General features: G+C 52.4%; 2 protein-coding genes across 3 annotated transcripts; one reads left to right on the forward strand and one right to left on the reverse strand.

The window, feature by feature from the left end:
* Window positions 1–21: 21 nt before the first annotated feature.
* Window positions 22–4,012, forward strand: SLC2A6 (solute carrier family 2 member 6). Its single transcript, XM_015879358.3, has 10 exons — window positions 22–155; window positions 516–678; window positions 761–967; window positions 1,510–1,609; window positions 1,823–2,034; window positions 2,146–2,298; window positions 2,440–2,548; window positions 2,758–2,931; window positions 3,187–3,332; window positions 3,418–4,012. Exons 1-10 carry the CDS (start codon window positions 43–45, stop codon window positions 3,583–3,585), a joined length of 1,545 nt encoding a protein of 514 aa, XP_015734844.1. The 5' UTR covers window positions 22–42; the 3' UTR covers window positions 3,586–4,012.
* A 149-nt stretch (window positions 4,013–4,161) lies between these two features.
* On the reverse strand, window positions 4,162–12,760 carry CACFD1 (calcium channel flower domain containing 1). Of its 2 annotated transcripts, none has more exons than XM_015879359.3 (5): window positions 12,378–12,760; window positions 9,202–9,274; window positions 8,714–8,839; window positions 8,518–8,625; window positions 4,162–8,126 (listed from the first exon to the last, which is right to left on the reverse strand). In XM_015879359.3, exons 1-5 carry the CDS (start codon window positions 12,499–12,501, stop codon window positions 8,033–8,035), a joined length of 525 nt encoding a protein of 174 aa, XP_015734845.1. In that variant the 5' UTR covers window positions 12,502–12,760; the 3' UTR covers window positions 4,162–8,032. The 2 variants fall into 2 exon arrangements, with proteins under 2 accessions (XP_015734845.1, XP_085377389.1); XM_085521263.1 differs by lacking the exon at window positions 12,378–12,760 and adding an exon at window positions 10,206–12,309.
* Window positions 12,761–12,928: the final 168 nt, after the last annotated feature.

Raw genomic sequence — 12,928 nt, forward strand, 5'->3', positions numbered from 1 at the left:
CTCCTCAAGCATCCGGCACACACCACAACAGGCACCAGCCTCATGGCCACCACCATGGAGCCGAGCATGAGGGAGCCACTGGTGAGGAGGTCAAGCTCCTCATACAACACCTTCCCTGAGAGCATCAGGAGGGGGCTGGACAAGGAGTACCTGCAGTAAGAGCCAGGCTGTGGCTGGGGCTGGATGTGGGGTGGCAACTTGATCTGGGGTTTGGGAGCTGGGCTGTGGCGCCATGGCTGTAGTGAGAGGGAGCTCATCCTGTGAGAGGCTTATGGTGCTGGGGTCAGTCTGGGATGTGGGGCACAGGGTGCTGCTGTGGGGTGGTGGCAGGGAGATCTCTGGGGCCGCGGTGCTGCCTGCTTCCAGCTTCTGCTTTTCTGTTTGTTGTACTGGCTGACAACCAGCCAGCTCGACTGAAATGCATTCATGGGGGAAAGCTGCAAAAGAGCGATCTGGAGTTTCCATCGGGTGCCATAGAGGTGTCCAACACATCCTTCTTGCTCTGGCACCTCCAGGAGCCTCAACAACAAGCGGCTTTATGTGGCAGTCTTTGCTGCCGTGCTGGGGAATTTCAGCTTTGGCTTCGCCCTGGTTTACCCCTCACCTGTGATCCCTGCCCTGGAGGCTCACCCCGACCCTGCACTGAGGCTGGACCGCTACAGAGCATCCTGGTTTGGGGTGAGGTGCGGGACCATCTCCACCAGGGGGGGGATACAGGGAGAGCCAGGCTCCACCAAAGCCTCTCTGTGTCCTTCCACAGTCAGTGTTCATGCTGGGGGCGGCGGCGGGGGGACTCAGCGCCATGCTCCTCAATGACCGCCTGGGCCGTAAGCTCAGCATCATGTTCTCAGCCGTGCCCTCTGCTGTGGGATATGCACTCATGGCCAGTGCTCAGGGCATCGAGATGCTGCTGCTGGGCCGCGTGCTTACAGGCTACGCCGGTGGTGTGACGGCTGCCTCCATCCCAGTACGTGTCCTAAGGGTTTGTATGATGGGAGGGGAGGTGGAGCTGAACTGGGGACTCGTTCTGCTTTGGAGGCATCAGCTTCAGGGCTGGGCTGTGCCAATAGGGGATGGGGGTGCTACAGGGGTTGGGAAGGACGTCCCAGGGTAGTGGTCTCGCAGAACATCTGTCTCCATTTTGCTGGGCTTTTCTAGACCACAAGTGGAAGGCAGGAAGGTCCTTGTTCCTTGCTCTGTTCCTCCACAGAGTTGTTTCCTCCCTTATTTACCAGACTCTGACCTTATGTCACATACAGAGAGGAAGGCAAAGATTGAGCAACCATTGGCTGTGCCTTTTCAGTCTCTGGGGTCTGAGCATTCCCATGCAGCACTGCTCCTGCACTGGGGCAGGGATGGATGCTGCAGGACTTCCCTGTCCCACTGCCAGGAACAGCCCCTCCATGTTCCCCTCTCTACGGATGTGTTGGGATTCCTGAGCTGAGCTGTGTGACTGTGAGACACCTGCAGGGAGGTTCTATTGATTCTGTGTGTGCTGTCCTGCTGCAGGTCTACATCTCCGAGATCTCCCACCCTGGGGTGCGAGGCATGTTGGGCACTTGTCCTCAGGTCATGGCAGTGCTGGGCTCCCTCATCCTCTATGCGCTGGGCAAGTATCTGGGTGTGCAGTGGGGTGGCAGGATTGTTCCTTCACAGGGCAGTGGTGGAGTCACCATCCCTGGAGGCATTCAAGAACAGTGGAGATGTGGCACTTGGGGATGTGTTTATTGGCTGTGGTTGGGGTTGGACTTGAAGATCTTAGAGGTCTTTTCCAACCTCAGTGATTCTATGATTCTCCTCCCAACCAACCTGGCTCCTGCAGGGCTGCTCCTGGACTGGCGCTGGTTGGCTGTGGCAGGGGAGGTGCCCGTGCTCACCATGATCCTCCTGCTCTGCTTCATGCCCAACTCACCGCGCTTCCTGCTCTCCCAGGGGAAGGAGGATGAGGCCCTGCGTTCCCTGTGCTGGCTGCGAGGCAGGGACACAGACTATGCCCAGGAGTATGAACAGATTAAGGACAGTGTGAGGAAGCAGGTGAGGACTGGACTCACCTCCAGCATGAGATAGGAAAATAGAAAAACCAAGCTGCTTTCTGTGTTTTATAGCTGTACTAATGTGTCAGATTTCTGGCTTTGTCCTCCCCAGAGCCAGCGGATTTCCTGTGCTGAAATCAAGGATCCCTTCATCTACAAGCCCATCCTGATTGCAGTGGGGATGAGGTTCCTGCAGCAGCTCTCCGGGGTCACCTGCGTCCTCGTGTACCTGCAGCCAATATTCAAGAAGACGGCTGTCATCCTGGTGAGCTCCTGGTGCAGCCCAGTGCATTGCAATCAGAGATGTCTGCCACCTCCCATGCTGATCTGAGACCTGCAGACTGTATTGAAGCACCTGGTAGGCAGGTCTCCCATCTCAGCTTCCCCATCGCTTTTGCTGTTGCAGAAACCAGAGTATGATGCAGCTCTTGTGGGCCTGGTACGGCTGTTCTCAGTGGGGATCGCTGCTGTGTCGATGGATAAAGCTGGGAGGAAGATCCTTCTCTTTGTATCAGGTACGTCCCTCTCAGGGTGTGCAAGGGAATCTTTTCTCTAAGGATTTCCAGTAGCTTTGTAAACGTGCAGGAGTGGAGACTTCCACCATGCAGGACTGTAGGAGGGTGTTTTTCCTTTGGAGGAGGCTCAGCTCCTGAGCATCACATCCAGGGCCATCACACATATTGCTCTCCCTTTAATTCTTCTGCGCTGTTGCATCTCTCCACAGCTGGAGTCATGTTGGCCTCCAACCTGACCATGGGGCTCTACATCCACTTTATGGCACCTTCTCAGAACAGCACCATTGCCAACAGGACCCTGGGGAGCTTTACCAACCCTCCTGCTGAGCCAGTCAACTACATCACCCTCATTCCCCTCCTGGCTGCTATGTTCTTCATAATGGGTAGGTGCAGAGAGCAAGAGCCCAGAGCTGGGTATGAGCCTGGGGGTGTTTCCTCACTTAGGGATGATAAGGAACAAGGAGGTCTGGGTTTGGGGTAGGAAGGGATATAAACCTCCCTGGAAAGCTAAGATGGCATCTGAAGTCACTTTCAGAATGGAGTGTATATGGTGGGGAATAATGATGGACTGAATGAGGTGGGGTTGTGCTGTGCTCACCTATATGGACTCTGAAGCCTCACCACTTTGCCCCCTGCAGGTTATGCCATGGGCTGGGGGCCCATCACCTGGCTGCTGATGTCGGAGATCCTCCCTCTGAAAGCCCGTGGGGTGGCATCAGGCCTCTGTGTTGTCGTGAGCTGGCTGACAGCCTTTGCTCTCACCCAGCTCTTCCTTGGGGTTGTGGTGAGTACAGCCCTAAAGGCATCCAGGATCTCTTCCATGGAGTCCCCTGCACCAGCTCACATCTGCTTTCTGTCCCCCTTTCCAGGAGTTCTTTGGTCTTGAGGTGCCATTCCTATTCTTTGCTGTCATCTGCGCTGGGAATATCTTATTTACGGGCTGTTGTGTACCAGAAACCAAACGGAGGTCCCTGGAACAGATTGAAGCCTTCTTCAGGACCGGTCGGAAGTCATTCTTGAGGTCATTCAGGAGGTAGGAGCTGCTGGCTGCACCAGGCTATGTGCTCAAGGGCTGGAAAGAAAAGGGTTGTGCTGATAGAAGTGGAGCCTGGAGATCTCTGCAAAGATGGTGATCCCCCACAAAGGGGAGAGAACAGGCAGCAATGACTGCATTGCTTTGGACATTGAAATTGCCAGCTGAAGCTCCTAAGATATTCTCATCCCAAGTCAGTCAGAGCTATGTATGGCTCTCCAGGCAGGACATCAGCATGAGGTACAGGACCATATAACCAGCACCAGGCTGAATGTAAAGCTGTCTTGGAAAACACAAGGTGTGGCTGTGGATGTAGAGCCACCCAAGCAGCCCAAGAGCTCCAGGCTTTGGCTGGAACAGAGTTAACAGCTGCTGCTGTTCTGGCAAGCATTCAGCGTGTAGTTGCAAGAATAAAACTGTTTTGCCTCCAACTGCAAGATGTTGCTTTGAATTGCAGAGAAGAGCTGCGGGTGAGATGGGAGAGGCAGAGAAAGGCTGCAAGGTGGGATCACAGCATCCTCCTGCCTCCCAGGTGAGGCTCACACTGCTTAAAGGCTTCAAAAAAGGCAGAGCCCGATAATTCGTATAAAAAGCGGTCACGTTTTATTGCTCTAAAAACACGTTACACTAGAAGCCTAATGAACAAGAGCAACCACAGTTCACAAAGAAAACTCAGGACCAAACACAAAGACCGGGAACAGACAGACATTCAGCTGTAGTGCAAGTGATTCCCTGCAGGAAAGACACAGTCAGTACAGACAATGCTTTGTAGTGGGGCAGGTCATTCCCTCCCCAGGATCTTACAAAGAAGGAAGGTGGATGTGCCTCCATCACAGCTGTGTGTAGAGCCTCCACCTCCATCACTTAGAGATTTCAGCTGCATAGTTAGTAGCAAATTGCTCTTACCCATTTCCTAATGTCCTGCGTGGTTAAGGTCTTATTTTAAGTAAAGCACAGTGCAGGAGGTGGTTATGGCTGTGAGGAATTGCCTGACCTGAGTCTCCCCAGAGAGGGTCAGAACGACATAACAACATGCCCTGAGCCTGGAGATGATGTGCCCAAGCACTTGTCAGCCTGCTGAAATGCATGGGGCAAGCAGAGAGTTGTGGACAAGCTCATGTCCTCCCATTCCTGCCAAGGAATCAGGAGGCAGTGCAGAGTATGTAACTAAGATGTCAGATATTCCTAACTACCTTTAGATCCCCTGCAGCAGGAGGTGCATCTCATCTAAGTGAGATGCTCTGTGCTTTATCAGAGGACTAATTTAAAGCAGCCAAGGACTGAAGAAGAGAGATGGGCCAAAAATCAAAACACAGAATTTTCAGTATTAAACTCAACCTTTGCAGCTGAGACCCATTTCCAGTAAGATGTCCAGACCTGGCTGAAGCATGACCATTCGTAAGCATGGCCTGAGGTCTCAAGAGCCTCTGGTTTCCATTGACCTACAGCAGATCAGGCTCTCTGGCAGCCCTGTCCTACAGCATTCTCCTCCTCACATGGCTATGGACCAGCTCTCGATATCCTCACTTCAATGAAACCTTTCCCTGCAGACAGTGGATGTTTTTTTTCCTGAGGAGAAAGAAAAAATAATGACAAAGATGAATTGAGCTTCCCAGGGCCAAAGGAGGAAATGCCCAAATATGAATTGAAGTTGGGCTCTCCAGGCCTCGAGAGAAGTATTTGCTGAGTGACCTTCTTTCTTCCATAGAGAAAGCCTGAGGGGTTTTGCTGCATTTAGAGTGAGAAATCACAGTGGCTCTTTCCAGAGGTAGAACGGTCTTTTTATTCACTGCACACACATAGAGGATCAATTTGCTGTTCCAAAATCAGCTGCTGCTTAGAGCAGCAAGGTGTGGGCATACAGCAGAACGAGAGGTTCTGCTCTTTGCATGCCCAGCAGAGAGACCCTGGGGAACCAGGAGCACATATGTACAAGTGCAGCATTTTTTGTGACCAAATGGGGCACGGAGCAGTTGCACGCTGTATAAATGTGCTTGGTAAGAGGAGTTCACAGCTCAGCCAGGAACGGTCTAACAGTCCATTTCCAAGTGCACATTTACTGCCAGTACCCAGGTGTCTTTCCATACTCACTGCAGGCAATGTATCACCTGCTCCTGAGGTCTCCTGGAACAAAGAGTGTCCCATCCACCCCTCAAAGGCCTCTCTGATGCCCCTTAGATGCACCAACCATCCTGGGACTGAGCTCAGCCCATCAAATCACTGCAGTGGGGTTTTTTCCACTTCCTTTATTCTTGCACAGCTCCAAGCTGGTGCCTCTAAACACAACTAATAACCACCATGCACTGTGAATGAGCACATTAACTACTGTGATACTACTACTCTAAAAGTCTTCCTATTGCCACAAAAACAGGCTCTCACCCACACTGAGGAGAGGCCACCCACTGCAGACGTGCTCACCCTGATATTGCCGCCTCCGTCTGCAAGGTTCCTCTACTAAATGCCATTAAACTACTGAAAACCCCCTGAAATCAAACCTGCTCATTGGGCAGGGTGCTGCTCTGCAACCACTCCATGATGCTGCACAGGGATGCAAGGAGCACAGAGGCCTTGGCTGCTAACAGGGATCCCTGCACTCTCCCCACACAGAGCAAAGGCAGCACGCCCTGTGCAACAGGTTGCAGCCCCTGCACACACATAGAAAGCCAACGTCCCACATGCTGCATGCAGCCAAAGGACCAGCCCAGAGCTGGGGGGGGCTCTAAAACAGCAAAACTTCTATTAAACCACATTGCATCTGGGCTGGCAGGTCTGTGCCCCAGACAAGCTGGTGTCAGAGCAACTACAGCACAGAGGCCCAGGGGGGGAAAGGGCTTAGCACAAAGCGGCTGCCCAACATCCAGCTGCAAGGTCCTGTGCGTGCAAATCAACCCACACCAGATTCCTGCCTGGTGCAAATCTTCACACCTCCTTGAACTCCAGAAAAGAACCAACAAGGAGCACTCGCTGACAGCTTAATCCCCCCCAGCCTACAGAGACAGTGCAGCTCCTGCTACAATGCCCACATGCACCAGTGCCCTCCAGCAGCAGCTCAACCAAACTGCAGCGTGACAACATCCCCCTACACCCCAATAACACAAAGGGGACCCTGAGGTGCCAGCAGGCAGCAAGTATAGGGATGAAGCTCCTGCCTGCCTCCACTGAGCACCAGGCCCAGCAGGGAGAGCCATCTCCTGTCACTGCAATCAGACAAAGGGATCAAAGGACAGCACGCTTTGCATTGACCCCTGGAATGAGATGATGCACTGTGATGAGACTCATCAAAACACTTAAATAAGCAGAAATAAATTATTCTCCCTTTTCCTAAGTAAAACCAGAAGGCAATCACATAAAAAAAAAAAAACAATAAATAAACCCCACCACCAACCTCTCCCATCCCCCAGAAGAAACCGTGATGAGTGAGATCTGGACCCAATGAGCAGTTCTGTTCTGCCTAACACAAAGCAAATAGAATCCAAAGGGAGCACTGCTGATGGTGCATGGAATAAAGCAGCACCCCACCAAAATGGGATTTTCCTGTTTGCAAAGCAAGGATTTGCCTCTTTCCCATACAAAAGCAGCCTGGGACTGATGCAAAAACACATGAGCCCAATGAGAAAGGCTGTACAGACAGAAGCCAAGGGCAGGTCCCAGGCTCAGAACAGACTGCAGGAGCAGACACAGGAAGTGAGAGAACAGAGCAGTGTCTGTCTGGGCTCAGGGAGGACTCATTTGCACATCAGCAACCATCCCACCTGCAAACAGCCTCCATTAGCCTCAAGCAACACAATCCTTTTAAAGCCTCGCTTCCCTTCTTCCCCAATAAAAGAGTGAAGCTGAAGCAAAGTACCCTTATTAAGACTACGTAATTAATGCTTATAATTCAAGTAAATTGCATTATCTGCCTGAAGCTGTAGCCAGAGAAAGGGCAGACTGCTTCTTTCCTCTGGAGGCATCAGTATCTTGATGCATGGGGGTTTTTTGCTGTTAAGTCCTTTAGTGTGTAGAGATGCCTCCAATGTCCGACCTAACTGGACCCATATTAAAGCCTGCATGATGAAAAACACCAAGTGCAAGCATCAGCAAGATGTGATAGGCATTAAAACAGAGAAAGGCTACGTATTTAGGCTTATACAGCAGCACTCAAAGGGCCAGCACCTCTACCATTAAAAAATAAATACATAAAAGAAAGAAAGGAAGAAAGAAAAAGGAGGATCGTGAGATATTTGGTTCTGAGTGGGCAGGAGGAGGGAGCAGCCAAAGCACTGAGGTCCAACTGCTGGTGTGTGAGGGGGGCACAGCCCACCCCAGCCCTGAGAGCTCCAGTTGTTGCTGTAGTGTCCAGGGAAATCGTGGAGTGACAGAGAGGGGGTGGGCAAAAGGGAGGACAGGGTGGGTTTCCAAATCTTCACCACCATCTCAGGGTCCAAAACATCACCCTGGGTTCATGTACTTCACAGAGCCTGTCCCTCCAGGCACCCCGTGAGCTTCTCTTCATCCATTTGCTTCTGCTGCTGGTGGATCCGAGCATAGGAAATGGCATCTCCCCTGCAGAGAGAAGGGACATCAGGGTGATGTGAGCACCAGGTACCCATCAGATACAGATGTCTCCCAAGGTCTCTCCATACCAAGTGACAGCAGGAATGAAATGAGACTTGCTGAGCCTCCCCAGCCTCACCCCAGTTGGGACACAAAGGTTTTCCCGGTGCAACCTACACTGAGCTCCCAAGGAAAAGCTCTGAGGTCCATCAGACCCTCACATCTTCTCTCATAAGGTTTTGTTTGAAGAGAGAGCATGCTAGCAGGGACGTACCCTCCAGCAGCACTCACACCCCAAAGCAAAGGTGCTACAAGAGGAAAGCACAGCCTTCCTTAGAGCTAGGGCAGCAGATGGGGCAGGGCTGGAGGTTCCCTCCCCAAGCAAGCAAATCTTTCTTACTTCTTGCCAAGAGCTGACAGGCCGTAAAGCACCCCAGTCGCAAACGCAATGGCGTTTCCAAAGAGCGTGGTGAGCGTCAGGCTGAGCACGACAGGGAACACGGCCATCCTGCAAGAGGAGAGAGGCGGCCCTGGGGTGGTACAGGGACACAGCACCCCACGCACCCAGCACCAGCCAGCCCCAGCAGCATCCTCACCCGCAGTAGAAAGCAGCTTTCTGCCAGGCACGCAGCTTGTCTGCCCTCGCAGATACGGCGTTGGCAAACTCGATGAACTGGCAGCAGAATGGAGCCTCACACAGGAACAGGACGAAAGCATTGAGCCTTCAGGGAGAGCACATAAGAGTTAGAGCTGCCCAGAGTGGTATCTGCCATTCCCCAGCCCCACTGATGTTGATCCAGAGTGGGCAGAAGTGTTTGGCAGGGCTGGAACCTGCTTCAATCTCTCCTATTCTTGATAATTCCCAAAGCTTGGCCCCAAATCCCGGCTACAAAAGGGATGGTGGAGGGCATAGGGAGTAGAGAGGGCTATGAGTAAATAAAGGCCATGTGTCCACCCAGCTTGTCAAGCAAGACCCAGTGATACACAGCAGCATTTCACTCCAGCTCCCCACGCTTCACTTCATAGAGCCCAGTGGACAGAACCTCCCTCCCAAGTGGAAACAAAGAACAGAAACTCCACTTACATCATCCACACGCCGGCTGCTATGTTCAGTGGGTTGATGGTAATGCAGTTCCAGAGACCAGCGACAGCACAGGCTGGGAAAGAACAGAGACTTTCATTGACACAAAGAGCAACCCAGCATGCAGCGAGGCCAGGCTGTCACCTCTGCAAGACCAGGTGTGATGTGCAAAGGAATTCCTGCTTTGTCCCAGGATGAAGAGGGAGGACCCTGCAGGCAAACATCTCTGAGCAGCACAGCAAAAAGAAATGACTTGCAGCACCGAGATGCTGGGACTGAAAACAGAAGAGATGTGAAGCCCATCACAGCCGCACGCTGCCAGTTCTGTGCATCACTACTAGAGATGGGCCAAAAACAGCCAAGTCTGGGTCTCCACTTACTCAAAGTGGAAGTGGATGCTGGCTAAAGCCAGGCTCTAAATAGCTCCTGTGCTCCTGAATTTGTAATGCAAGGAGGGGAACCAGCCAGCAGCATCCACACACCTACCTCCCGCCTCATTAAACTTGCAAAGCGTTTCCTGCACTTGATATCGCTGCTCACCCAGGAACCTGAGTCCCCAGTAAACAACAGCACAAAGTGCCAGCTAAAATCTTTAAGCAGCCCTGGGATGTGGAGCTGAACTACAAAGAGAGGAAGTTTTCTTCTTCTAAGCAGTCACTGCTGGATCCTCAAGGTTCCCTTATTGACCATACTGAGCTGCATGTAAAGGCCAGGATCACTGTGAGGTCACCCCACAAGCAGACTCCTATTTCTGCAAAACAACACCATCACTGCTCTTATTCTTTAAAGGATTCCTAGGTCTATCCAACAGAACTCAAGGAGTCCTGCAAGGGCAAGGTTCTAACAGAGCAGAAATACAAGAGAACATGGTGCCAGCCTCAAACACCCCAAAACACCCCTGAGCATTAAAGGTCCTTGCAGGAACCCCAGCTAAAAGCTCACTGCGTTTGCCAATGGACCCAGCAAACCTGAGCTGAGCAAGTCCATACGTCAGCACAAACACCAACCAGAGGGGAAGGAGTCAGAGCTTTGTAAGCACAGGAACACACTGCGCTCGATGGCGGCTGCCAACAGCCAGAGATAACGATTCAGTGACCTTCGTTCTCCTTTGCAGCACAACGCATCCCACAGCAGCCTGGCACTTCCTGGTCCCGCTGGGCAGTATCAGCTCCTGCCTCCATAAGCCAAAAGGGGACGGAGCTGCCAACTCAGTGACGACTTCTTGCAAAACAAAGGCTCAGAAGAGGCATAAAATTTAGATATCGCTCGATGGCACGTAAGCTATGGGAGGCAGCCCTGCTATTTGTTTAATTGCTGTCCCATCCCGAAAGCCCCGGGGAAGAACAAATAACTGGGAGCTAAAATGAAGAAGGAAAAAAAAAAGAATGCCCCCCACAATGACTCTATTCATCCCAAGCAGCTGCTCAGTGCCTTCAGTGCAACACTATTTTTGCTCCTGGAGCATTATACAAAAGCCACAGGCTCTCATCCTTTTATAAGAGGGAACAGAAGGGGGAGAAGGGACTCAGCCAAGGTCACCAAGCAGCCTGGATGGATGGAGGATCTGGACAGCCCTCATGGAGGTTCCTGATGCCCTGAATGACTGGCAGCCTTAAGGATGGCTGCTCTGCTCAGAGACACCCACAGATGTAAAACTGTTTGAAAAGAAGCCAGGAGTTCAGCAAAGCTGTGAAGGAAAGGTTGCAAATAGAATCCAAGCAGAACTCAGCTGCTTCAAAAGCTGAAGATAGAAGAAAAAGAACCTGTTTTCAAAGTGCTGTGCTGCTGCTAAGCCAGGGTTGAGCTGCTTTGGCACAAGGGGTGGGCCAAGAGCTGCAATCTTGGACCCCATATCTTCACCCTACATGGGTGATGAGACCCTGGTTGCAACCCCAGCCCATAGCAAAGCTGCTACTCTGGGAGCTGCCCTCCAACGTGTCCCATCCAGCCTCCTGCCTCCATTATAGGTGTGGGGCCTCCACCAAAGGCATGGGGTCTGTAGCTGGTGCATTTCACCTCCTAAGAGCAGCCCTTTTTATGCCTCTTTCAGCACCTCAGACATAACATATTGAGAGCAGCATTCAGCCACCAAGGGCTGCAGGAGGCTGCATGGCAATGCCTCAGGGTATAGGGCTGGGTATCCAGCCTGGTCTGGCTCCATCAGGTGTCAAGGCAGGAGACAAGCACAGTGATGGTCAGGACCAGCCAAAACACTGCAGCAGAGGGAATAGATCTGGGCTGACTGTCCTGGCTGAGAAACACTCTTGTTTTAACACTCAAGTCATGGACCCGAAGCAGAAGTTCTCCATCCTGTGCTCTGCAGGAGATCAGACTAAGCAGTCATAACAGTCCCTCCTACTTTTAAGAGCTATTAATCTCCCCACAGAACACAGCTGATTCCTGGCAAAGGTGCAAAAACTCTTTCCCTGGGAAAATGTTCATCAGCAGCAGGTAATTCCCAGCCAGCCAACTCGCTTTGCTGTGCTCTGTCTCCCATCTTCTGCACGTCCAAGACTTAAACCCCTTAGAAAACAAACAGTGCAAACCCAGTTTGTTATTTGCCTTCAAAAATAGACACAGCCAGGGCCCCCTGTGATAAACAGCAGGAGGAATGGGAAACGTGGTCTGATACTCAAAGCAGGGTAAGAAAATAAGCAGAAGGAACATGTGAACACCTGACAGTCCAATAGGATGAATTAAATCCTGTGGCCCCAGTTCAAGCCCTGCACCTGATCCTACTGAGCCTGATGCTCGTTGTTGAAACACTGTCTGCTTTATCTGCCCACAGCCATCCCGCAGGACCGGGGTTTGGCTGCTGCTTCCATCACTCGTGCTGATGGGAGATGATCGTTATCCAATAGGAAACTCGAGGTTTTGCAGACCCCCCACCCCATGCCGTCTCTTCTCCCAGGTGCTGCAGTTGAGCAAGCACAAAGCGCATCACTCACATGCAAACCAACATCACCCTGCTTTAGGCACGCCCACAGCTCTTCCTTCTGCCCAAAACACAGCAAACCACACGTGTAAGGAAGGTTACAAACCTGCAACACCCACAGATTATTTCAGGGCCCGCCTCCCCATGCACAGACCCGACCCAACCAGCAGCAGCACGACACCCTGACTTACGCTTTTGCATGCATGCAATGGGGAACAGCTGGCTGTAAGGAGGGGATACTTACACACGCCCCCGATGACCCCGGCAATCCTGCAGAGCCACCTGTACCACCAGGTCATGCCATCATCACTGGAGGAAGATGCTGACTCAGGGGCTGCTGCTTGGAACTGCTCATCCTGAGAGCTCATGGCCCCGCTGCTGCTGCTGAGGGATCAAAGGGCAGCTCCCCGCTCCCCACCTGAACCCCAGCAGCGCAGGACGCCCCCTTTAAATGACACCCCCTCTCTAGAACGAGCAGGAGGCGGCTCCTAACCCAGCACTGCTGCTGCTGGGTCTCTCCTCGTACCCCCATACAGGGCCGGGCCCCCCCAGGGCTGACAATAGAGGGTTTCTGACCGCAGCAGCGATGCCAGCAGCCGTGGGATCAGCCTCCACGTCTCCCTGCCTATTGCATTGTGGGTCCCCTCCTCCAGCAGGGAGGGCTTTGATGTCACGCTCATTAAAAAGCCAGTGGGCAGAGCCCGGCGTGTGCATGTTCATTGGGAGCAGCGGGATGGGAGGCACGCTGAGCTTACGGGATAAGGGCAGGTGGCTGCATGGGAATGCAGCAGCAAT

Source organism: Coturnix japonica, chromosome 21 (assembly GCF_054131305.1).
Source record: "Coturnix japonica strain WE chromosome 21, WE-NBRP24, whole genome shotgun sequence".
Lineage (NCBI taxonomy): Eukaryota > Metazoa > Chordata > Aves > Galliformes > Phasianidae > Coturnix > Coturnix japonica.